Source organism: Hypomesus transpacificus, chromosome 15 (assembly GCF_021917145.1).
Source record: "Hypomesus transpacificus isolate Combined female chromosome 15, fHypTra1, whole genome shotgun sequence".
Taxonomy (NCBI): Eukaryota; Metazoa; Chordata; class Actinopteri; order Osmeriformes; family Osmeridae; genus Hypomesus; species Hypomesus transpacificus.
In genome coordinates this window covers 4,852,749-4,878,162 of record NC_061074.1, presented here as the reverse complement: position 1 = coordinate 4,878,162, position 25,414 = coordinate 4,852,749, and the positions used below count along the sequence as shown (strand labels likewise).

Below are 25,414 nucleotides of genomic sequence, written 5' to 3'. Positions count from 1 at the left end.
CTACAATCTCTTCAAAGAGTTTATAAACATTCAAGAGGAGCTATACATCTGACCCCATATCTGAAAAAGACCTCAGACATACTGTACATTAGATGTTTTGTTTTCGGTTTCTTCAATTTTCATTCATCTTAGGTTTGACAAAACCTCTTTCCCCACAGGAAAAGACACAGTCATGTTTCCACACGTTTTCAGTGTGCATACATTAAAACAGGGGAACTTTCATTTACACTTAAGCTTTACAATCATTTTGCTGATCACAGAAGGGGAAAGGACAGCTGATCAGCAGCACACCGTCCTTCGTTCAGTCGAGTGAATCAGCCATTTTCAAGGTGTTAAAAAAGGTATCTCTTCTTAGGATCAATGCCCACATCACTTCAGCAAAACTACACACAAAACCGTGATTAATGCTAGTTGAGTGCTGCAAGGCACCGAAGACCAGATTTAGGTACTGTTCTCGTGGTGTTACGGGGGGGGGGGGGGGGGGGGGGGGGGGGGGGGGGCAGAAGACCAGAATCCATCTCTTCTCTAGTTTTGTTTGTATGTTTATTTCCTTAGGAAGGTAATAAGTACAAACGTCTCTGAACATATTCAGCCAGGCTGAATCAGGTCATGTCACACTGCCCTCTATGGCCAGGACTTCCTGTACAGAAGCAACAGAAGAACACTGGTAGCTGATATGTAGTGAGATACACACACTGTACATTTTGTGAATCAAAAAATTCTATGGCCTGTGAAAGCCAGAATAAAAAAGCGCCATGGAGTTTGAAACAGAATCAAGTTTAAGAGCACAATGCATTTCTTTGTGGCAGTTTCCTGCAAAGATCAACAACCCAATGTGTGAACACTAACTCGATAACAATTGGTTGACATTTTGAGAAATTTAGGATTAAAGACAGTTGTCAAACACACTCCTACTGGGTAGGCAATACCAGAGAATATTTCAGACCTCACCATTCCTTTTACTGTGACAGGAAAAACATTGTTGGAAACAATACGGCAGCATAAATATAATTGAACGTTTTTGATCCTCAGTGCCAACTTCAAAGCCATCAGTGAGCCAAGTCATTCTTTGTTTTAGTGTTATTAGAGGGCACCGTTTTGTGATTGGCACAGTCTTATTCATGCATGTGTTGAAATATCGCTTACCCATTTAGACTGCTAGCAAGCATGCTTTCACATTAACATTTCTAACCAGCTGTTGACGATTACACATCCTTATGCAGCTTAGCATTACAGAACACACCCCTAGCAGTGGACAATGCAAATATATGTATTTTGTTAAGTCCAAAACAGGAACTTGAACTCAAATGAAAGCCAAATGCACACAGACATCGACATCAAAAGCCTCTCCTGCCAAAGTAATGGTTAACCTTATACACATCAGTGCTGTAAGAACAGACAACCCAGCTCACTTTAAAATAAGTTTTATAATCTTTCATATATCCGGTTTATAGGTGATATAATTGACAGTGCTGGATATCATGTAAATTGAGTTGATATATGATCCTGTTCACTGGGAGAATACTCTCTCCATATTTGTGGGCTTTGTCTTTTCTTTGGGGGGGGGGGGGGGGGGGGGGGCAATGGACACCTATCCATTGCTGCTTCCTAGTGTCAACTGAAACTGTGTCCAGTGGGGACAATCAGGCCCACGTCTTACAAACCTGCATACATAAAAGTCCAGTGTCAGTGTGCAGCACAATATGGGTAGGACTTTGAGACTCCCTTCCTCCCTATTGTCCAATGTCTGGATCTCCATTCTACAGTCAGGTCAATAAGTCAACCAATGTCCAGAGCAGAGCTTAGCCAATCACATATCAGACCAGAGAACCGCTTTGCTGCCCTTCTCCACACTGACCACGAAAGCTCCAGACGGTGACCAAGAAACAGCGTTGATGGCAGTGCTGAAACACAGACCCAAACATTAATATTTCAAGCCAATGACCTGCTGAGTGCTTTTGTTTCAATTACCAGTGATCAATAAAAGTCTTGCTCAAAACAAACCTGTGGTTCTTGTCTAACGTGCGGTCCACCTTTCCTGTCAGTGTGTTCCACACATACAGGGTGGCATCTGCAGAGCCCGCTGCCACATAGCTGCCATCAGGACTGGGGGGAGAAGAGTCAAATGTTTTAATGTATGTGGGTACCATCTCAACTACAGCCATGTGAAGGCCAGAGCTTCTGGCACCAAATGGTAAACACTCACCTGAAGGTCACTCTGGTCCAGTCAGCTCCACACTTGAAGTTTGGAGCACTGAGGAAAAAGGACAGAACATTAGATTGTATGTGGAAAACAACCCTTTTAACCTTGTTATGTCCCACAGTGGGATTCTAGAACCATGGCTCTCCCTACCTGAAGGTCTGGCGGACGGCGTTGGTACGCAGGTCGATGATCTTGATGAGATCATCCCTTGAGCAGGCGAGCAGCTCGGTGCGGTCGTGGTTCAGATCCAGAGACGTGACCTTGCCCAGGAGCTCCAGCTCACGCACAATGCTCTCAGCTCTGCAGGACCAACACCAGCCGCCCATCAGACACACTCGCTTCATGAGGACTTCAGCGAATAAACTATTAGTCCTATGTTATCATGTCCAGTTGTGTGCGTGCTAAATTAACACAACGCTGGGTTCCTACCTGATGTCCCAGAAGCGTACTTTCTTGTCAAAGTGACCACTCATGACACACTGCTCGGTGCAGACAATGTCATTACAGCTGGAGCCAGCAAACACAGTCTTCATACCTATTAGCAGCAACAACAACAAAAAAATTGAAGAATTGTAGAATTGGAAGAAAAACTAAAAGGCAATTAAGAGCAGGACAAATGCTGGAAAAACAAATACTAACAGACTTTGCTGCGCAGGTCCCACAGCTTAAGGGTCCTATCATAGCTTCCAGATACGATGCGTGCGTTGTCAAGGAGGAAGCGGGCAGAGAGTACCTTCCCACTGTGACCCGTGAGCGTGTGCTGCAAAACGAGACATATACCATTGTCACAACCCAAGAATGTCTCATCGTTGAGTGAGGAGGAAATTGTGTGGTCTCAGCACAGGTTTGAGATCAGTGGCCCAGCCCCATACCAGGGCCCAAAACTCCTTGATGGTTGGTTATGTTGGATGTTCATCATGACTGAATCTTTGTTCTTGAGAGACACAGACTGAGGGCTCATCCTGTTTGTCAGCAGTCCCTGAATCCAACACTGCACAACTAGAGCATGCTGGGTAGGGGTCAGGGGCTGCTGGGAGTCGCATGCAGCAGGTAGGGGAATTGGGCAATCAGACCTTTTACATGTCATCATTGACCATGAACATCTGACATTAACGGGTGGACTATTATTTAAGAAATAAAGATGGATCTTCTCTTTCCTCACCCTCAGTCTGTAGTCGTCCACAGTCCAGATCCTGCTAGCAAAGTCATTGGAGGCTGCCAGCAAGTATGAGCCCTATAACAAACAGCTTTTTACTATCCTGCTGTTAGAATGAAATGTACCGCAGACATTGTGACAAGAAATCGAAGCCGCACACAATAATGACACTTACAGTACTGTCAAACTCGATGCTGGTTATACCAGCATTGCTGCCCGTCAGAGCACCCTTAGGTTCACAGCGACCTGAAAAGACAGAACAGCATTTTATTACAGATTACAAAACTGATGGGCAAAATAAAGTTACCATCAATTCCCTATGGTTTCCTGAATAAGGTCTCAGCTTGAAAACTTGAGATCATCTACCTATCCCATTCCCATGCCCAATACTCCATTGTGATTGGTTGTGTCAGATGTCCATCATGACTGTGAATCACTGTACTCTAAGAAACACAAACTATGATGGTCATCATGTCAGTCAGCAGCCCCTGAGTCCAACGCTGCACAACTAGAGCATGCTGGGTAGAGAACAGAGGCTGCTGGGAGCTTAAGGGCTGGGAAGGGACTTGGGCAATCAGACCTTTTACATCTCATCATCGACCATAATACCTGAAAACATGATGTTCCGTAGAAAAACAATGCCAGATATCCAGACCACTGAACACACCTGAGACCACTTCCCATAGTTTGACCCGACGGTCCATCCCCCCTGTGGCCAAGATTCGAGATCCAGGACTGAAACGAACTGCGTTCACCTCCCCGTCATGGGCCTCCTGCAACAAATGGACACAAACAGGTGCTCTATAAAAGGCCATCGGGTAGGGAGAAAAAGTGAAAAATAGCTGCCAAAAATATGTCCTTCCTAGTCAGTTGAAGTTCCTGATAGTCTTTGTAACATTGTCAAGTTAAGGTCTCAGCTTGAAAACTCGAGATCATCTACCTATCCCATTCCCACGCCACCATACTCCATCGTGATTGGTTGTGTCAGATATCCATCACGACTGTGAATCACTGTACTCTAAGAAACACAAACTATGATGGTCATCATGTCTGTCAGCAGCCCCTGAGTTCAACGCTGCACAACTAGAGCATGCTGGGTAGAGAACAGAGGCTGCTGGGAGCTTAAGGGCTGGGAAGGGACTTGGGCAATCAGACCTTTTACATCTCATCATCGACCTTTAGCTTCTGAAAGAACCACATTCTCAAGACTGTGGGCAGAGGCAAAAGAAATGTCAAAGAAACTGGGGTACGTACAAACACATGCAGTGCGGTCGAGGGCACACGGACATCCGCACACACCCCAGACGGAGCTTCGGCATTCTCAGGTGAGGAGCTGAAGGAGTTACCAGGGCGACGCCTGTGGAGCAAGGAGGCACATTGTTCACCCTTCAACGAATTACCTTTCCAATTCAAACCACACAGAGAAGGGAAACACACGCATATTTGGATAATTCACTGCTCAACATGCAATGGTCATAGAAGTCCAATGCATGGTTGGGAAGCAGAGCAATGGGAGAGGGGCATCTTGTCAGGAAGCGATGGAAGCAGGAGACCTCAGTAAAACCTCAATCATAAGCAGGTCAGTTCATAACAATTATGCAACCGTTAAAACTACATTACTCACGCCAACATGAGGGGAAACCTAACAAGATCATTATGGGAGCCTTGAGGGAACACTTAGGAATTCTCAAAGGAAAGTCTTTCCCATCACTAAAAAGTTAAATGCACTCAAGTCAGCAATGCCTTACAATTCCTGTGTTCCCGCAAGATTTCTATGTTCTGCCGCTTAACATCCAATCATAAAACACATAACTTGATTGACACTAAACAAATCCATTGTGTCAATTTGAAATGCACTTTCATTCTGGGATTCATTTACATAAATCAAATTGTGTGTTAGTCATCCCAGATTTGGTCTACAAACCACCTTTGGTTAGGGAAACACTTCTATGAAGCCAAAAGCATCCATCAGTATAGATCCATTAGTCCATGAACCCATTAGTATAGATTCCTCTAGCACACACAATTACAGGCACAGACAACTGTGAGCCCTATTGACACCACAGTGGCATTTCACCTGGAGTCTGATGGGAGGAGTCCAGGCTGCACAGACTCAGACACGCTGCAGACAGACAGAGAGAAGCCATCAACAACAGGATGGACACCCCCACCCAGAGAGGAGCATGGGAGCATACACTGACATGAGGACACAAGACCCCACAGAGCAGGAAAGATCTCTGTACACTGGTCACTGCACACAGATTAGCGCTCAGTTACATACCCAAATATGTTGGAGATGGAGTCCAATAGACCACCTGGAGGAGGCTGTGATATGCGTTTACTGCAGGAACAGAAAGAGGACTATCAACTACATGGAGGGGGGAGGGGACCCCAGAAGCTACGTAGCTACAAATGCATGGTTCTAGGAATTCTATCAGGACAAAGACGCCTTGTATTACCTGGGAGTACGACTAAGCGGCCGGTTAGGTGAAGCTTCTCCAGGCACTTTCTCAGAATCCTCTGGTACGACCTCAATATCGTCGTCCCTGCAGAGGGCAGATGACAGGCCATGAGTCAGCAGAAACATAAGAAATTTGCAGAGTTGATGTTACTGTATCTTTAAGCACAAAACGAACGAACACCAGGTGTTGTGCTGACTCACGGAGGGATTTCTACAAATGTTTTTGCTGGAGCCAGTAAAAACCCGAGAGCCACTTTTTACCACTGTAGCACCAGGTACTCACGGGTCAAAGGGCAGCGGCTCCTTAGCAGCATCCGCTAGTTCCTTCTGAAGCTTAGCTTGCCTACGTCTAACATGAAAAAAAGGAAATTAAAATTAAACTCTGCCTGCAAACTACTACATGGGACACAGAGCAGACCCCTGAACCTGTCTTTGCACACACCTACAGTCCTTCTCATTTTCAGCATTGAGCCGGTTGGCCTCCTGGGACTTTTCAGCCATCCAGCGGGACACCAGTTCCTGGTTGTCTTCGGTGGTGCGCCGCAGTTTCTCCTCCAGGGCACTGAAGGTGATCTGCAGGGCGTCATACTCATCTTTCAGAGTCTGGTTGGCCCTCTCCAGGTCCTGTAGGTAGTTGTGTAGCTCTTTGCAATCCCCCTCCAGCTTAGCTATCTGCTGCTGATACTCCAGCATCCTACCACAGACAAGAACAAAGTTGAGGGGCATTTGGGGAAGTATTGAGTGTAAAAGGGAGTCAGGTGGCTGAGCGGTTAGGGAATCGGGCTAGTAATCTTAAGGTCGCCAGTTCGATTCCCGGCTGTGTCAAATGTCGTTGTGTCCTTGGGCAAGGCACTTCACCCTACTTGCCTCGGGGGAATGTCCCTGTACTTACTGTAAGTCGCTCTGGATAAGAGCGTCTGCTAAATGACTAAATGTAAATGTAAAAGGAATCACATGCTAATGGTAAATGCATGAACAGCTTTTGAGTATACTTACTTGGCCTCATTGCTTTGGATCTCCTTGTCTTTCTGCTGAATCTGGTTATTAAGTTCAATCACACTCTGGGCCAGCTGCACAGACAAGACAGAAACACATCTTTATGATCAACAAAAACATGCATGTCATCCACCCCAAACCGAACACAGCACAGTCTGTTCAATGTCTGACTGACCATATGCATATTGGCCTGATCTTTCATAGTCAAGTTATTAGTATCCATGACTGTTGGACAGGGCAGCAGCAGTCTTGTGAGTGATAAGGTGATGAGGTCACCTAGAAATAACAGTGAAGCCTTTGATTCCTGTGCCTGTTCTTAGCCAGCCTGCCTTACTATTTCCAATCATTTGGTATTGAGCAAGGAGAAAAACCTGTACCAGGGATTGAACATCTTACATAAAGGCAAACATGCAATACGTCTCAATGATAAATGTGTACTGTGGTAAGACAGGCAAGCATGAAATGGCTAACCTCGCCACGTTTCTTGTGCAGCTCTGTCAGTTCCTCCTGATGTTTGATTCTCATCTGGGCCATCTCCTGCTGTAAGGCATCATTACGGGTGGTGTCTGCCCCTGGGCTGGGAAACGAATCACAATGCTAGAGGCTTCCAATTCGTGTATAATCTCATTACCAGATGACAGAAATCTTCCATGACCATTGTTTACCTGGGCTCATGTCTGCTCTGTAGGTCATATTTGTCAGTTTGATATCTTTCTGAGAGTACAGTTTGTAGATCTGACTTCTCCAACAGACGATTATCTGGAACAAACAAACTCATTTATCATCCTATCATGACACCACATTCACACAAATAATCAGCGTGGTTGGTTCTAATGTGCATCAGATGATCCAACTGACATTGGTGGATAATCTCCTCAAAGGCCTGTCGTTGCACACGGTCTCTCTGCTTCAGCTGCTCTGCGATGTGCTTCTTCCATGAGCACTCCACACGGCGCTCCGCCATTGCCACCTGCACAGTCACCACAAGTATTGACGTTAATCCAGCCTACGTCTCTTATATACCAAGTAGACACATTTAGGAAAAAGTCGCTTTTGAAATAATTTAGTTTTAGATGGATGGCAAGCTAGCGGGCAACATCTCGTCCCCCTTTCCATCGGTGGATGGGTCCTACGACGCATGTGAGATCAGCATTTCCGTACAAACAGCTAGCTAGCAAGCTAACAATTAGGTATGGCTAATCTAAACAAACTAGCATGTGCAATTCATCCGATATGCTATACAGCCACACGGTTCGATTGCTTGACCACCAATATGATTTCAATTACAGTATCAACCAGGCTACTCAGGGTAGCTCGGTTAGTAAAAACAAACATGAAAGCACGTTTGAGGACGAAAACAGTCATTGCGATTTCTTGCTAGATAACGATAGCTAGCTGCCTTGGCGCATCTGTCTAGCGTAGCTTGGCGAGTGCTGGTTGGCTAACTAGAAAAGTTGTCTTAACAAACAAAGAGGGTAATAAACTCACACCATCTAACCCAGTCTTCGGACACTATTAAGACCATACGGTAATAAGAACGCAAAAGTGGTAAGGGACTCGACCACAATAACAGTAATGAAATCTTCTTCCTGCTCTTACTCTTCTGCGGTGCTTTATAGAGGATGGCAACTAACGTTTGGGTGCACTATCACCTCCTACTGGACAAGACTGGACGTCACAGGCCTAGACTAATGATTTGCTTGATTTTAACCAATTGCCAGTCGATCTCTCCGTCCCTCTTGAACACATGCTTTGATGTCTTATTTGCTCACTTCTTCTGAACATTGTATCATGCTTTATAAGGCAGCGTAAAGTATAGTCCAATGTCTATAACGCTACTCTATGTTCTGTTTGCCAGTAAAAAGTAATTACATGCATGGAGTGAACAGCCCATCAACCGAATAATGTGTCTTTACGGATTGTCACTGCGTTTCTCCCTTCTGTATCATAACCCCCTTCCTGTGAAAACATAGTTATGTGAATATTAAGTATAGCCACTCATATTATATATACTACTCCGACTACAGGTTACCCAACCGGGGTTAATTGTTCCCTGTCCCTCCTGAGACCAATTCAATTGGTTGCAATGGATTAAATCACACGTATTGGTATCTAAATGGGATGGAATTAATTGTGTTCATATCATTATTGTCTCCCTTTAAAGAAAGGGGTTTGCCCACTGAGTCCATTGTATATCTTACATTGCAGAATATAGCATTTATGCCCTCCACACCACATGCCAATATTAAAATATTTCAATATTTCAGCTACTGGTTGCTCTTCAGTAGCATTGCACTACTGTACCTCGCCACCAGGCTCCTGTTTGGTCATTGACAAAGTCACTGATCTGTAAATTTGCAAATTTTGTGTATTAGGGTTAGTATAGCGTACTATTTATTGTTATCTGTAATTTAGGAAGTTTTAGTGTTAGGGTTAGTATAGTCGTTTATTTATTGCTATCTGTATATTTAGGAAGTTCACTTATCTAAGCTCAGCATAGATGTAAATTTGTTCTGTGTACTTATATGTTATGTTATGCCAAGTGCTTGCGTTGTCTTGTCTTAAGAATTTCAGTGCCCAGTCTAACCTTGTGTTGCTCTGTGCACCTGACAAATAAAAGACTTGAACTTGAACTTAAAAATAGAATACAGAACAAAAGCCTAGTTATTTTTTGCAGAATATAGTAAAACAATTTAAATTGTTTATGGATGAGATCAACATGTTGCTGTTGTGTTTGCTCGTGTTTGCATACATTTGCACACACTTCGCATCATCATAGCAGTTTAACTGTGATTTAAGGTAGACCCACACTTGTGAAGAAGCGGCGAATAAGAAACCAACTCGTCTTATTTTACCCAGAGCCCTTTACCGCGGTGCAAACTAAATGCATTGATTCATAAATTTTTATACGTCCAACAAATGTTACTGTATGGTTGTATAATTGTAACGCATATATGCCTATGATCAACAAAATATACATTCAACTAACTTAGCAAATTTGTCTACTGTATCTTCCCAAAAAATTGAAATCCCTCACATCCCACAAAAAGTCCACATTGAAAATGGTTTAGCCCGGAGCGGAGGCTTACAGGAAGTTGGAGCAGCTGCCATGTTAGCTAGCTGCTTTGTTGTAGATTCCTATTCCTTGTAGGTTTCCTGGAGAATTTAAGTGTTGCGATGGAACCGAGTTGGAGTACATTTTTATTCCAGGTAAGAGTTGGAATATTGGGCGATTTGAAAAAACATTCAAATTCCCCTCTTATTTCACCACGGGGACTTGCTTATTATAGATTGGATGCGTAGGAATCATGGAGAGCTAACCAAGCAAAACAATGGTCGTTAGCTAGTTAGCCCTAGCTAGCTTGCGAAATGACTAGCATGGAAGCTGCTAGCCAAGCCATCTAGCGAGCTAGATCCCAGACTTCCAGCTGTGTGAGGTTTATGGATGACGAGAAGAGGGAATTCGGTCGTCCGTCTTCTATATATTTTTATTTGGACTCTTCTTGTTTCAGACCACCATTATAAATGTTTATTGATTTAAGTGAATCACGCGTAACGTTAATCTAGGAATGAGCACGCAAGTCTTAATGCCCGCGCTAGTTAATTAGCTAGCAAGCTAAGTAGGCTAGCTAGTTTGGAAGCTAGCTATACCTAGCGCAAACTAGCGGCTAGCTTGCCTCTTCAAAATAACGTCGCTAGATCACCTCTTGCAGCAAGCCATGACCGGTGGGGTTATAAAGTGAATACATTTTGAAGAGCGATATCAGTGGAATTAGTTTAAGCAGTTGATATTAGCTAATAATTAGTGGAATTACTGGGCACGAGGAGGGAAGGAGATAATCCCCATTTCCGATTACAAACTTTCCCCCCTTTTTCCCATTTACACTCTGCCTTTTCCTCAATATGTAAGCGCGGGTTGGAGAAAGAATTCGAAGTATGCATTATGCTCCGGCGGCGGCAAGCTAGATGACCATTGGAACCTGGGTGCTCCGTGCATGTCTGAGATTTTTGGTGGTTAGTCTTTGCATGGACACCTATTCAGAACCAGTTTCAGCGGTTAGCGAGTCGTCAAACAAAGATTAGCGAATGTGTTAGGGTTAGGTTTAGTTCATATCAATTAGATATAGATATATTGTATCTTAACATTCATACAGATAAATAACCTAAATTAGATTGTCTGTGGATAAAGTATTAAAATAACTCCACTGCAGGCATAGGAAATACCTTTAATTGTTTTTGTATACGTTGTACGTATGCATTTTCTACATGGGGTAAAAGCATATGGTCTGACAGACACAAGAACAGTACAGGGTAGGCAGAGACGCGTCGTGTTCGTCGCCCATGATGGCACAGTTCACAACTTTAATTGCACCAAGTAAGAGCTATGGCCCGTTACTATTTTTGTACTGAAATAGTTTTTGCACTGTTACTCTTTTTTAAATGGTAGTAACTTAACGCACTTTTTGGAGTCAAATTTACAGTTGAAGACCTCAGTGCAGGTTGTAACTTTTTTTTTATTTCTGTAGCCTTCCATTTAATTGCATTGCTGGCACAAAGCTGTATCTCCTTTCCATTCTCACTGGAGTGGTGCAGCTGTTTTCAGTTAATTAGCAGGGGCCGAGGATCCATGGTGATGGTTTTATTTTCTGGCTAACAAGGCAGAAATACCTGAAGCTGGTGCAATGAAGTGGAGGAAATTGGAAACCATGTTTGTTATTTGGGTCTTTTTTTTTCTTTCATTCACTGCATGTGATGAGCCATCTAATGAGACTGCACTCCAGTCTAGCCTGCGTCACTTATTGTTCTCTGGGCGTTGTATTGCTGGATGTAGTTGAAAAGAGGAGGGGGGTTGTCAAGCTATGTCATGCTCTTAACAGGCGCATCCTAATACTCCTGGATTTGATCAGATTGATTCATAAATGCCTACATTTTCCCCTTCAAGAGGAATGGGTTTTTGAGTCTGTCTCACAATTAGAGTGCATATAAATGACAGTTTTGTACTGTTTTTTTGGTGTGTATTCCAGTAGGTTTGTGACAGTAATTGAGGGTATGTAATAAGGGTGTCATTTGTCTGCATGCGTGGTGTTAGCCTGCACCACACTGTAGCTGGTATCATATCCTCATATAGAAGAGTGGTATTTACTCATAGTACAAAACTAGGCCTACAGTCATTGGTTAGAATGAAGGCCTAGCTAGAGGGGCCAGAAGTGGGCCTGTTGAAAACAATTGGATTTCAAGCCTCAGCCCCTGGCTTCGAGACGCACTGATATGCAAACAGATTAACATTCTATTGAATGAGATTCTCCCCCATCATTGTAAACCCTCGCCCGTATCGGAATGAATGAAAACAGAACAGGCTGCTCTTATTGTGTGCTGTTTCTGGTTATTTTCCACGCCCCCCACTCAGTTTCAGCACTATTTATCTTGGAATGACCTCAGCCTTCAGAGTGTATTTGTATCAAAATCATCAGAGCAGCGTGAAGGCACAGCGGGCTGCTCTCCCTGCTCTACAGTGTCTGTGATTGGTCATCCCAAACACGCACGCAGGGCCCAGCCTGTCTGTGTTCGCACACACATAGGCCTATGTAGCCTACAGGAAATGTTTTCATCAGTAAATCCAAGTACAGTTAACTTGTCTCACAGATTTAATGACCATTCCTAATCTTGAAATGTGAATAGACTGTGTGGTTGTTTACTGCATGCACTTGGTTATCAGACAAGTAGAGTATCTGAATCCAGAAGATCTGCTGTGAAACAGGCCCCCCTGAGGACCATACGTGCATCACTGCTTGTATTTGTGTCCTCCACAAAAGGAAACATTTTTGACTTCCCAGACCACACCCCCTGCCCGACTGACCAGGTCAGGATGCTTGGCTGAACCTGAAAAGCCAAGCGGTCAGGTGTTTAGCCCTGCATTATGGTCATTAGAAAAGAACAAGATTGTCTCTGTCTTTGGATTCTCAGTTGTCCCGTTGTAGGGCTGCTGGTTACAATGTGAATCTCTCTTCAGTCACAGACCAAAGCTATTCATAAACCCCCTGCCCCCTCCCATCAACCTATCTTTTGTGGGGTGCTGTGACCAATTGGACAATGCTGGCAGCTGCAGACTTAAGATGACGTCTACACCACTTTATTACTGAGGCTGACACTTTAAAAAAGTGTATGTGTGTAAATGTATCATTACTGTTTGTTAGTTCCTACCTAAGATTACAGGCATGTTATCTAGCCAAGGCATTGGCTTAAAGACTGCACCATTTTGTGTTTTAAGGTCAAGGATCCTATCCTATAACTTGTTGCCATAAATATATTTATTGTAGGGCTTGGGTGAAATAGCTGAAAGATTAATTATGATAAGTTGTTACATTTCATTCGACCTCTGATTGTTGATACATTTTAATGATGTTTTTTATGAATATTTTCTATTTGAGAACCACTTTAGAATTTAAACACATTACTTTGAATTAATCCACTTTATTTATCAAGACACACAAGCCATCATTTGAATGTTGCCTCAACAATGAACAAGTGAATTTGCGATAGCGACCCCTTGTACACATGCAATTTTTGTGGTCTGACAAAGCGAGCCATAGAGCTGCTAGTCATAGCTAAAAACACATGAAGTACACTCCAAAGGGTGGAAGCTGATAGTTTATTTTTGTGAAAGTTTTCCTGCACAGTTTGCATGCAAAAGTGCTGTTACCTGTCAGCCATAAAATAAAACTTTCATACTGTTAAGAGAACTTGTCCTCTAGCTAGTTACTAATAACTAGGAGGGAACAGCAGTATAAGCCAGCTTGTGTGGTTGAGGATGATTAGTGGTCTAGGCCTATTTGTTACATTTACAAAAAACACATGAAAGTAGTGTGAAACTGCATTAAATGCGACCAGCTATTTATATCCAATAGGTAAACCACAGGTTTAGGAGTGATCAGTGTTTCCCACAGATTAGAAAACTATATGTGGCGGGGGGGGGGGTCGAAATAATTCACTAAATCAACAACAACAAACAAATAATTTCTGCATATGCAGGTAGTGACGCTGCATACAGGGTGCTAAATAACTATTTAACTGGTCGGCTCCATGACGCCGGGTAAGTAGCTAGCTCTTGAAACTTCTCACCAAAAGAACGAAGGGGAACCTTCGATTAAGACGTGTCCGTCGGTACCTAGCGAAAAGTAGCCTCAACTTTCCTAGACCTTTAGCTACGGCACTAATGCTGAAGGCTCTCTGATGTAGCTGTCGGTCTCACTAGAACGGCGTATGCATTGTTGCTAACGTGTGCTGACGTAGTGACTGTGTGTGTATGTGAGAAAGACGCGTGCGTGAAAGAGACGGAGGGAGAGCAGGGAAAGGAAATGCAGCTGAACGAATACGCTGCGTGTTTTTACCTAAATAGCGATAAAAAAAATGTTTTACGAAACGCAATGTGTGGCGGCCGGTGTTGATTCTGTGGCGCACCGCCACAAATTAGTCTATGTGTGGGAAACACTGAGTGATGTTCAGAAGATGCATAAGGCAACGGAAAGTTGTCATTGCTCTTTTTCTCTACAGTTTTTCTTAAATTTTATGAAAATGTCTACTTTGTTACAAAAACGTGTATATATTTTCGTTGATATACCGTAAACAAATTTGCTCATAGATTTGTTATATGTATACCTGTCTCAAAAATTGGACAACCAACTTGGTAGAACGCTTGCATACACTTTTGGTGCTACCTTGCAATAACATTCCCCCAAGTTCTCACTGTTTCTCACCTCAAAAGGCTACAACTACCACAAAAGTGTGTGTATGGATAATGAGTGGAAAGGTAGAGTTAGTGTACAGATTGTGCTGGTCTCAACTCAGCTAGAACACACTGTGCCTGTGGAGGACCGGTCACATGAAAAATCAGCTCCGTCACCATGGGAGATCACCTTACATGCAACAGATTTAGATTCTTGAGTGGCAGGAAACAGTGTGTGAGCGTGTGGGTGGATGTGCGTACACGTCTATGTTTGATAAGCTCACTGTCATCATCTAGAATATGCCTCACAGCTCATTGTCACGTGTGGATATCTGAATGTGGGTAAAACATTTTCTGGAAGAGACTAACTTGCGGTCCAACACCTGCAAAGCAGGTTAACTAGCTGAGAATGGAGGATAGGGATCAAGTTATATGTTGCAATCACTGTTGATTAGATTTAAAGTTGGCAGAGACTTAATATTCAGTTTTCAATATGATGTCTCCTGTGTCTTTTTAGTCATCCGGCACCGTGTGGAACAGCTGCATCCCAACCCCCCTGTAAATCAGACATGGTGCTGTTGTCAGGGATGTCCCAGGATTGAGTCACTTTCTAATTCTGATGATATTTAAAGCCGTGTCGGTGACAACCTAGCCACCTTCTGTCCTAGGACATAGAAGTTTCAACCGCACAGACCTTGGATTTCAAAGGCTAGATGTTGTGTGGTAGCTGTAGTTTCCTCTATTACACAAAGCACATTTTAGCCTTCATAAAATAAAGGTCTCTATAATTTGGTTCCAATATTATTCTGTAAAATTATTCAATCATATTCCATTGGGGGTTGTCATGCTTCAGGGATCTCTAGCCTCGCGTAGTTACGGCACTAAGTAATTCTATTAGATCTGTACATAAAAGCAGGCTACCTAAATAGGCCCTTTAACAAAAGTGTGGGGGGAAAAAATTGTGGTTGCATTTGCTAGGTAATGTCTACTACTGTCATGTCCACCACAAAATTACTATTCCAAGATTATCTCAGATCTTTCAGGTCTCCTGGTAACTAAAGAGCAGAAACGTTTCTATTGTTTTTTTTTTTTTTTTTCTTCTCCTGCCCCCCCTTCCTTCCGTCTCTTTGCTACATGCTGCTGAAGTAGCCTTGAGAGGTGTGTGTGTACTGATGTGCTTCTGCATGGCTGTGTGTCCTCCCTCCAGCAAGCCAATGAGGCCCTGCATCACCAGCACCAGGTGGCCCAGAACAGCCTTCTGCCGCTCCTCAACTCCGGCGCCGAACCGCCAGACCAGAAGCCTGTGATGCCAATCCCCTTGGACCACAAGCCGCCCGTCAGCGCCGCGGAACTCCTCAAGGATAATGTGGCAAGTGGTGCGGGCGGAGGTGGCGGCGGAGGCATCACCGTGGTGAAGAAGGAACCCAAATCCAAGACGCCCTTCATCTGCGGCTACTGCAACAAGGCCTTTCGGGACAGCTACCACCTGCGGCGGCATGAGTCCTGTCACACGGGCATCAAGATGGTGTCGCGACCCAAGAAGGTGCAGACGGCACCCACCATGGTGCCACTCATCTCCACTGTGCCACATCGTGAGAACAGCGGAAACCCTTCCTACATTTCCACCATAGCTGGCATTCTCACCACGGCCACCACCTCCGCCTCCACGGCCACCAGCATCATGTCACCCATGCCACAGCAGCAGAGTCTCCCCAAGAAGCCCGCCAAACCAGTGAAGAAAAACCACGGCTGCGATATGTGCGGCAAGGCCTTCCGGGATGTCTACCACCTGAACCGCCACAAGCTCTCCCACTCCGATGAGAAGCCGTTTGAGTGTCCTATCTGCCAGCAGAGGTTCAAGAGGAAGGACCGCATGACGTACCACGTACGTTCACATGACGGCGGAGTCCACAAGCCTTACATCTGTTCTGTCTGCGGAAAGGGCTTTTCGAGGTACGTGGTCCTAGATTCTTATCTGATTACTGGATTTCTTATATGCGTGAATATTTCTGCAACGCTACAAGTCCAATTTTTTGTGTCTATTGTAGCTAATGAAGCTAATCAAATGTAAAGAATTTTTAAGTACTCTACTTGCATTATTTGTGCTGTGTCCTTTAAGTAAGGTGAGTTAAAATTGATTGACACCACCATCTTGGTAGAGTGGTGCTTAGTCACTGCTTTCATTTCAATGTGCTTCAAAGTTTTGGATGCAAAAAATATGCGGAGATCAAAATGCCCACTATTTAATGCAAAGTAAGTATCCACCCTAAATACACCCCATCAGGCTAAGAACAAAGGTTCAAAGAGCCAATTTGTTCATTTTAGATGGTTTAGATTCCAAGTTTTCGTTGTCAAACACTGCTCATTAGTAAACACGCTAAATACTAGGCTGACCATTGAGGACACCTGGCCTACTCACTCTATTTAACAGCCAATGAAAGGCTTGATACTATTATCATTTCACTAAGTTGACCATACAGATTCAATGTGAATCTGAAACATTTTCTAAATGCAGAGATGCCTACTATTATAGTGAGGATCATTCCAGAAAAGTATCCTATGGCAAAGCTGCATTCCTTCAATATTATGAAGCAATTCCATTGTCCTCTTTGAATACATTTTCTATCACTAGAGAGGAAATGTAGATGATTTATAATGCAGGAAGTGATTATGTGGTATTGGCATAGTTTGGTGAATGAGTAGAATTGAGAGAATTTGGGGACTTTTCCAACTAAGAAGATGGCTTTTTTTTATCATGGAAAAACAAGATTGAATCTTGAGTGGAATAAATAGGAATATTAAGTTCAAATAAGATGTGATAAAAGTGGCCATTTCCAATGTAAAAATGGTTGATTCAATTGAGAGAATAAACGTAAATTCAATTGTATGCCAATTGTTAATTCTCAACTATTAAGGATTAATGTAGAATCCCTATTGCCTCCAACTTCAAATTGCAAAAGGGAAGTAGAATTTCCTTTTTCATGTGATATCTTACATAATCACAAGTCTGAGAGACAATTCTAGTAGGTAATGGCCTAGTCAGTGTAGTGTACAGATTTTACATCCCTGCTCATAATATCAAAACATGATCTCCATGATCCAAGCAGATGTATAACAGGTAGCAATACATTTTTATAAAATAAGTGATAATTAGGAGATATTATAAGCTGTCCCCATTATGATCTCCTCAGGCATACAGAAGCCTATGTACGGCCTTCTCCATATGAGTAGTTCAAACCATGGCCACAGATGCTAGCTATGCAGTTTCAGTACCGGCTCATGACATGCAAGCAGTGTGCCCCTTGTATATTTTCACTGGAGCTTTGCGTACGTCATATAGTAGACCCTCGTGTCCCCCCCCTCTCAGGGAGAACGGCACGGGACAGAGAGACTGCTGCAGGGGCCAGACTGCACCAGAAGAGATGGGCCTCCAGTGTCACTCCTGCTCGCAATGGTAGTGTTTTGACTGACTGGTCTTGATTTATTCCATAAATTTTTAGCCCTCCCCTTTTTGCTAAGATGCTCAGTAGAATATTTTTTTTTTTCTCCTGCCTCATTTTACACCCCAAGACACGATTGCGTTGAAGTAGACAGAGTGGTAATTTAACATCCAAAAGGTGATATCATTAGGTTTTGGTGATATCATTTGGACCACAGTGACTTGAGGTTGAATTGAATCTCCTTACTTCCATTTTACTAAGGAGGCCTTCAGTAGCAGGCTTAAACAAATGGATCCTCGAGTAGGAGGGGAGGGGGGGGGGGGGGGGGGGGAAATGTGAGCTTTTCAGCTCCACTGCACTCCTGAGAAGATGGGATCGGATGCCTGCTCGCCATTGTGAAAAGCCTGCCAGTGTGAAACCGTCTCCTTAGAGACATTTTTGCGCCACACTCTCCTTCCTCTTTGTTGGATGGAAAAATGTCTGGCTTGGTTTGCCCCAGTTGGGCTCAGTGCTGCTTAGTGAAGACGAGGGTAAAATTCACAGCTGTTGTTCCAAGAGAGGTGCATGCATCTTTGACAGGATTTATGTAGCCTATAGCAACTGTGAATGTCATGTTGCAAACTTGAGTCTTCGATAGTTTTATTGGGCTTCTGCCTTTCCGTGTTTTTAAAGAATTGACAAACATTTGTGCAATACTTGAATTCAGATAAAGATAGGCCTACATCTACAGTATTTTATTTTGTCATGTAAGCCTATGATATTAAGTTATCTAATGATTTAAGTTTGAATCAAGGTAGGGTTTAGTTATATTGATCGTTTTGTCGATTCCTTTTTGGTAAGAGATGATAATAATCAACCGGCTGAAAATTTAGTATTACAGTACCTTTTGCTCTGTTATGACTGATTTTGCTTCAGCAAATGTGGGCTCCATGGACCAAAATTAACACTTTTTAAGAAGTTTTGATTTCCATAATTTTTGGGCCAGAGAAAGGTACCGTTTTAGTTAGATACATGGAAACCTAGTTGCACTCCTTGTGTAGTAAAGAATAGTTTATTCCTTCAAGCACTACGCATATATTGTTTAAAATAAAGGCCAGCCCTCAAACGCATGGTTGTTAACAAATTCAACAAATTTGAAATTATGTATAACCAAGCATGATTAAGAACAGCGATTGTAACTTATTTTTAAAACAATCCTACATCATACTTTTTACCCATTTGTAATTAATGTAATATATCCTATGTAGTGTGGTAACCTAAGCTCCTTTTGAGAGGATGGTGAATGCAACCTAGTTTCCAGTAACCTAGGTTGTGAACCTAGTTCCCATGGTCTTCTCATCCCTCTAACACTGTAGGCCTGACCACCTAAGCTGTCACGTGAAGCATGTTCACTCTTCAGAGAGACCCTTCAAATGCCAAGTAACGGTAAGAGGTTATGCTCCTTGCACACAATCCTCACACTAACTTTTATTAGACCCGTTCACTCTGACTATCTCACTCTGAACCTCTCTCGTCCCTCCCACCTTTCTTTATGACTACAGTATTACGATGCAACATGTTTAAAACACTACCCTCTTTGAACAAGAAGTGTCACATGTGTCTTTAGTGAAAATTGAGCACTACTACAAATATGAATTTTAGCTGTATTTGAAAGAAAAAATTACGACGGAATATGCACTGTTCCAGGCCTGCACCTCGGCTTTCGCCACCAAAGATCGTCTGCGCTCCCATATGATCCGGCATGAGGGCAAGGTCACCTGCAACATCTGTGGCAAGATGCTCAGCGCCGCCTACATCACCAGTCATCTGAAGACACACGGGCAGGCTAGCTTCAACAACCCCTGTAACAAAGGTATGCTCCTCCTTTCTTCTCTCCATTGGCATCACTAGCCATGAGCCACTCCTGACCCAGGGGCCACACACAGGCACACAACATGTTCACTAACTGATGTGATTCACTAATAACATTAGATCAAAGGTTAAAACTCCTATTGTTTCATTATTTTCAAAGGTGGTTTTACTAATGGAAATGTGAATAGTTTTGTGTGCACATATTCCAAGGGACAGGTGCTTAGACTAATCATCTTCAGACACAGTGGCTATGGGGAGTCTCAAAGTCTGGTAGGGGCATGACATTGGTTAGGGAAAGTCACCTTCCAACATGCTTCCTTTATCATATGCTCACCTTTAAAGAACTTGGATCTAAGATCTATTTGAATCCCAAAGCTTCCTACACTCAAAACAATACTGGGCAGTAAAAAGGCATGTCCTCCATGTGTCACTAAGTTTCACAAAATTCACATTTTTGAATGTTACCCATATGTCATGTCATTTCATTCATCTGCTTCCTTCCAAGGTGTCAGTTTATTATTTCATTTAACTTTTCTGGTCTCATGTACTCATTTGTATAGTAGAATGCAGCACACCATTCCATTTATATTCAAATTCAGCAACAATGCACTTGAGTAGCAACAATATTTAGCTGGAGATGTTCTTATTTTACCATTCACAAACGTGTGGGTGACGATGAGTATCTACTGACAGAAATAGATAGCCTGGAGCAAGACATGTTATAAAACAATCAAAATGTAAAGGGCTTTGCGAATTGAATGTACTTGACGCACATAGCAGACTAGCACTGCGAAATGAGTTACCCCGAAGTGATATGCGATACCAAGATAAAATTATATTTTATTCAAGTGTTGATGTGTCTGCAATCTGCATTTAGTTTTTTAGCTCTGTGCGGATAGCTCTGTTAATGTATGACTTAATCAAGGATTTATGACATATTTTCTTATTGGTCTGGCGATTACCAAGTTAAATGTCTTCAGAGTTCAGTGAAGTAGTCATTGTCAAGGAAACATGTTTTCATTAACAGTAGCTTAGATAAGCCTAGATTCATATGCTATTAAGATGTCAGTGAATTTTGGGATGGGCCGTCTATTGTTTTGACAAGAATGGAAACCTATTGAGGTGGAAGTCCAGCACTTATTCCAACATGTCCTGTTGCTGTTGCCCTCTGGCATACAGGCCTAAATGATGCCCTGTCCTGCGATCTGTAACCCCATTTGTCTGTATCTCTGAATAGGGCTAAGTGACTGGCAGTGGAACCACTCAGGGCTACGAAAAGGTAATACTGTAGCTGACAGCAGAACCCCCCTGACCCCCCCCCCCCCCCCCCCCCCCTACCCAAATTTGACTGTTTACTTCACTGAACTATATTCAGCAAACGTGGCCCGTTTATTATTTGGTAGTTAGCAGAATTTGGAGAATGTTTTTCTTTTTGTTGTGTGTTCTTTAGGACGATGCAGGAATTAGGGTGTTATTTCATAAAGCAGGATCAATAAGTTAACCAGACAACTCTTTTGATAAACACCATTTCATTAATAATGCTACCACTCACACCACAACTCATAAATGACGCTGATGTTGAGTTGATAGTGTTGTGTACATTTTGAAATGTTTCTAGTTTAAGACGGTTGTCTTTCATTGGTTGAATTTATACAGAATATTAAGAAAGTAAGCTGGCTAGCACGTTGATCCTGCTTTTTGAATTACCCCCTCAGGTGAGTTGACGGTAGGAGAGGTCTTAAATAAGTCGTTCCAAGTCCTTATTGACATCTCTCGCACTCAAGGTAGGTTCATATGAATCGTACCACAGTTTAAAGAGTGCATCAGTGTGTGTTGACGTGACCTGGGTCAAATGCATAGATGAGATTTACTTCAGACCTTCAACCTACAATTTCATTGTACTGGGAACACTAGATCAAGCTTACAGCAAGTACTTGCAAACAGTTTTTGACCCATGTCTGGTATGTACTTTTTGCAGTGACTAGCCCACGTAACCCAAATCCCATGGAGCTGCAGAGTGTGTTGGCTTTCCTGATTTATCAGGAAAGAAAGGACATTCAGCTCGTCTCTGTCTCTCTCTCTGTCTCTCCCTCTCCTATGTCTCTCTCATATTTCTCATGTTTCACTTTCTCTATGTCTCTCTTTATTTCTCTCTCCTTTGTTTCTGTGTCTTTGCTCAGATGGTAGCAACATTCACAATTCTGCGACACCTGTCACCAACTCTGCTGCCATCACCTCTGCAATGAACCGTGGCAATGCTAGCCACCCGGTCACAATCGCCGCCCAGATGAACATTACCACCAGCACGGTCAACATCCACTCTCCAGTCAACCTACAGCATCCAGTAACCATTACAGGCCCAGTCAACTTGGCCTCCGTCAACATCCCAGCGTCAGCGTCCATGAATATTGCCCACCCAGTGGCCATCACCTCCCCCATGTCCATGAATATTACCGGGCCCCTCAATATTGCCATGAGGCCCATGGATAGCATGCCTTTTCTCTCCCAAGTCCTGCCTTCCTCTCCACCTTGGTAGAAATGTTAAACCCCTTATCCTAATGCCCCCAACCCTGCCCATATACACTTCCTAACTTTTACCCCACCCTCTTAGTTTATAACTCTTTCTTAACTTAGTAGCCCCTCCTCTTACTGTAGATTATGTTGTGGTAGTGCGGAGGATAGGGTGCTAGCCAGATGCTGTACCCCTCTGTCACTGCAGCAGCACCAGCATTAGTTAAAAAGCAGCATGTGAGAGGGGGACTGGCAAACCCCTGTAGATGATATGTAATGCATTTATTTCTCTTCATCTGCCAACAGACAGTCCTAGAATCTTGAGTTCTTGAAAGTTTAAATTCAGCTGTTAAGTGATTCACCAAGTGGATGGCTGATGTGAAAAACAGACAGCTTTTTTCATCAGAACATGCCTTTGGCGTCAAACAAATCTTTTAACGGTAATGTGTTGCTGGTATAAAATGTTTAAAATGCTCTTGTATAGAGCTAATATTTTTTTGTTATTTTTTTTACTATTTTGTTATTATAGCCTGTGTATGAGTTTTAATAGTTGTATGCATTGTAAGGACTTCAAAAAAGGGACAAAAACATCCATTGCCAGATAGAAAGATATTTAAAAAAACGATTTTGTTGACGGAAAACCTTTGGCCACTTGGCAGTATTTTAAGTAAATGCCTTTTAATATGTTTTGTTAACACTCCCTAGTCCTCCATTTTAAACACGTATCTGTAAAATGGACACTCCAAACTTCTAGATGCTGTATGCTCATGTTTTTGTTAGAATGATTTGTGTTTTATGTCTTCAGTAGTTGTATGACATGACAGATAGGTACCAGAACACAGGAAAAATCTTGCACAGAAAACATATCCCCAGGTTAAGTCCTGAAAATGACAGTATTTCAAAGATCAAAAAATTGTAAGTGTTTGTTAAAGCCTTTCAGTTTAGAGTCCAACATGGCCACCTAGTGGCCTGGTAAAGACTCTAGAAGCAAAGTTCCCAAAGTTCACAATATTTTATTGTGATAATGTTTTATCATGTTGGTAAAATGTTTTGTTTTTGTTAGAACCTTTGTGTCCCACTACATATTTCAGCTTTCGGTTCCTACAACAAATCATTTTTTTTCTCAGGAACCTTGCTGAGAGTAGCCCAGTATTTGACTTTTTGGAGTGAATGGAATCATGATGAACGCACTATATTTTTCTTGAACGTACACCCTGTCTTTGTAAATATTAGACACTATTTTTTTTTTCTTGGCCTGTCAGAACAATAAAACATGGGTCACAGGTTAGGAAAGCAATTACCTTATCATTGTTGATATGGCCGTCCTATATGGAAAGTTTAGGAATACGTTGGGACTAGCGTTCTGTTCTTTTCTTTTGGGGGTTATATCCTAGGTTATCATTACTGTAGTACCAAAACTGCCACCTGGTGCCCATGGTTATACAGCTAGCTGGTAGGTCCTGTCTCAATGCTCTTTTTGTGTGAAAGGGACTAAGTGAGAATTAAAATGAAGAAAACCAGGTGTTGTCATATGGTAAGAAGGAGGAGGTTTTGGGTAATTTACCCAAGGACAGACCGCTTACCTTCTCAGCCAACTGACTCTGCCCAAGCTTATATCAAGTAATAAAATCTCACCACAGAGGAAGTCTTTGAAGCACTTGTAGCCGATAGTGGGTTACGTACACTGCATTGCACACCTTTGGAGCTGTATTTTGACACTTGATAATGTGTTGTACACGGAAAACAGTGGACTTTTGTGCTCTGGTGGGTCACTTTTTCCTTGAATCTACATTGTAGCAGCAAGGTGTTTGAGGCCTTTGATAGTATTGCATGCATGACAACACAGAATCAAGGAAATTGCTCAAATCTGGAATGGCATTTTGATTTTGGCAATGGATTTCCTTTCTACTGGTCTCTAAAATGTTGCATGTGGACAATTGAGCTTGCTCAGTATGAGGTTGAGTTCAAAACTGTCATTAGATGGCTAGTGACTTTTTATATTGAAATAAAACACTAAAAAAATTAGGTTTAATGTATGCGTGTGGTATCGTTTGTCCTTCTGCAGTGGCCGTAATAACTAGTGTGCCTGAACTGCTTTTGCAAGACTATTCCACACTTCAATGCTTCCTACTCTAGCTGTGTGTGATGGACTTTATTTGTGAAGAAGCCTTCACCAACTTAAATGAGCAAAACAGCTCAATCAACCAAATTGTTGTACACCATGCGCCATACATTAAATTTAACCAAATGTTTCTGATTTGATTACAACGGTTGAACTTTTAGTTGGAAGAGAAAGATGCAAATCTTCCTGTCGTTATTCTTGATGAATTGGCATGATATTGTGAAGGCAGATGAATGTATATCTTTGTACAAAACCATTAGTTCAGAGGACATGTTAGTTATGATAGACACATGAAAGGAAAAAAACAAGATAACATTTTATAAAACTTTTTGTATTAGAACATTAACAATGGTAATTTTGTATATAAAAAGTTAGGCTTTCTGATTAGCAGAAAGGTAAAACATTCCTACATTTTTTTTAAATGTACTGTCTGTCAAGAATAATTATGTAAACATTATGCGCAATGTTTTATGTGCCTTTTATTTGGGTTGTCTAAATAAAAAAACAGTGAAACATGATTGGTGGACTGTCCATGGCGTGGATCAGTTCTGGTAGTATCTAGTAAGTGTGGTTCATATATCAAATCAAATTTACCTCAAGGCACTTCTGCATGTGGAATGATCTGATTTATGCAAGCCAAATGGTATTTATTTCACCTAGACATTTATTAATTAGCTATGGACTGGAGTTTCTTATTCAGTGCTGTTTCATAGTTGATATAGTATTGGTGTTCCAAGAAGTTCCTCTGCGTCTGTTAAAAGTCGAGTAGAGTATACGTTTTCTGCTGAGTTGAGAGTGGTCCAGTTCGTTTAATGCCACCTACAAGCCAATCAGAAGCACCAGCAACAGCCCCACGACGCCAGGATTTCTGTCTCAAACGTTGACAGGTAGCCTATGATAATCTCGCCAAATTTATGATGAAACTCGAGAGCCCTGTATTTGTCTGCCCCT

General features: G+C 42.5%; 2 protein-coding genes and 3 non-coding genes across 13 annotated transcripts; 1 reads left to right on the top strand and 4 right to left on the bottom strand.

The window, feature by feature from the left end:
- Positions 1 to 1,561: 1,561 nt before the first annotated feature.
- atg16l1 (ATG16 autophagy related 16-like 1 (S. cerevisiae)) lies at positions 1,562 to 8,446 on the bottom strand. 2 transcript variants are annotated; one of them, XM_047035113.1, is made up of 20 exons: positions 8,305 to 8,446; positions 7,675 to 7,786; positions 7,482 to 7,575; positions 7,288 to 7,393; positions 6,817 to 6,890; positions 6,263 to 6,514; positions 6,104 to 6,169; positions 5,819 to 5,905; positions 5,641 to 5,700; positions 5,437 to 5,481; positions 4,614 to 4,716; positions 4,027 to 4,132; positions 3,535 to 3,605; positions 3,366 to 3,437; positions 2,843 to 2,963; positions 2,633 to 2,738; positions 2,354 to 2,503; positions 2,207 to 2,254; positions 2,005 to 2,106; positions 1,562 to 1,904 (listed from the first exon to the last, which is right to left on the bottom strand). In XM_047035113.1, the coding sequence occupies exons 2-20, from the start codon at positions 7,778 to 7,780 to the stop codon at positions 1,811 to 1,813; spliced, it is 1,863 nt and encodes a 620-aa protein (XP_046891069.1). In that variant the 5' UTR covers positions 7,781 to 7,786; positions 8,305 to 8,446; the 3' UTR covers positions 1,562 to 1,810. The 2 variants fall into 2 exon arrangements, with proteins under 2 accessions (XP_046891069.1, XP_046891070.1); XM_047035114.1 differs by lacking the exon at positions 5,437 to 5,481 and having other exon boundaries at positions 8,307 to 8,446.
- LOC124478381 lies at positions 3,035 to 3,298 on the bottom strand. Its single transcript, XR_006957234.1, has one exon. It is a non-coding gene; the product is annotated as a small Cajal body-specific RNA 6 (non-coding RNA).
- LOC124478379 lies at positions 3,695 to 3,961 on the bottom strand. Its single transcript, XR_006957232.1, has one exon. It is a non-coding gene; the product is annotated as a small Cajal body-specific RNA 6 (non-coding RNA).
- Positions 4,269 to 4,536, bottom strand: LOC124478380. The gene has a single exon (XR_006957233.1). It is a non-coding gene; the product is annotated as a small Cajal body-specific RNA 6 (non-coding RNA).
- Positions 8,447 to 9,895: 1,449 nt separating the features above from the next.
- On the top strand, positions 9,896 to 24,981 carry LOC124477387 (vascular endothelial zinc finger 1-like). 8 transcript variants are annotated; one of them, XM_047035115.1, is made up of 8 exons: positions 9,896 to 10,026; positions 15,747 to 16,492; positions 17,907 to 17,993; positions 19,335 to 19,404; positions 19,666 to 19,831; positions 21,068 to 21,109; positions 21,546 to 21,614; positions 22,011 to 24,981. In XM_047035115.1, the coding sequence occupies exons 1-8, from the start codon at positions 9,994 to 9,996 to the stop codon at positions 22,364 to 22,366; spliced, it is 1,569 nt and encodes a 522-aa protein (XP_046891071.1). In that variant the 5' UTR covers positions 9,896 to 9,993; the 3' UTR covers positions 22,367 to 24,981. The 8 variants fall into 8 exon arrangements, with proteins under 8 accessions (XP_046891071.1, XP_046891076.1, XP_046891073.1 ...); XM_047035120.1 differs by having other exon boundaries at positions 21,809 to 22,103; XM_047035119.1 differs by having other exon boundaries at positions 9,939 to 10,026; positions 15,689 to 16,492.
- Positions 24,982 to 25,414: the final 433 nt, after the last annotated feature.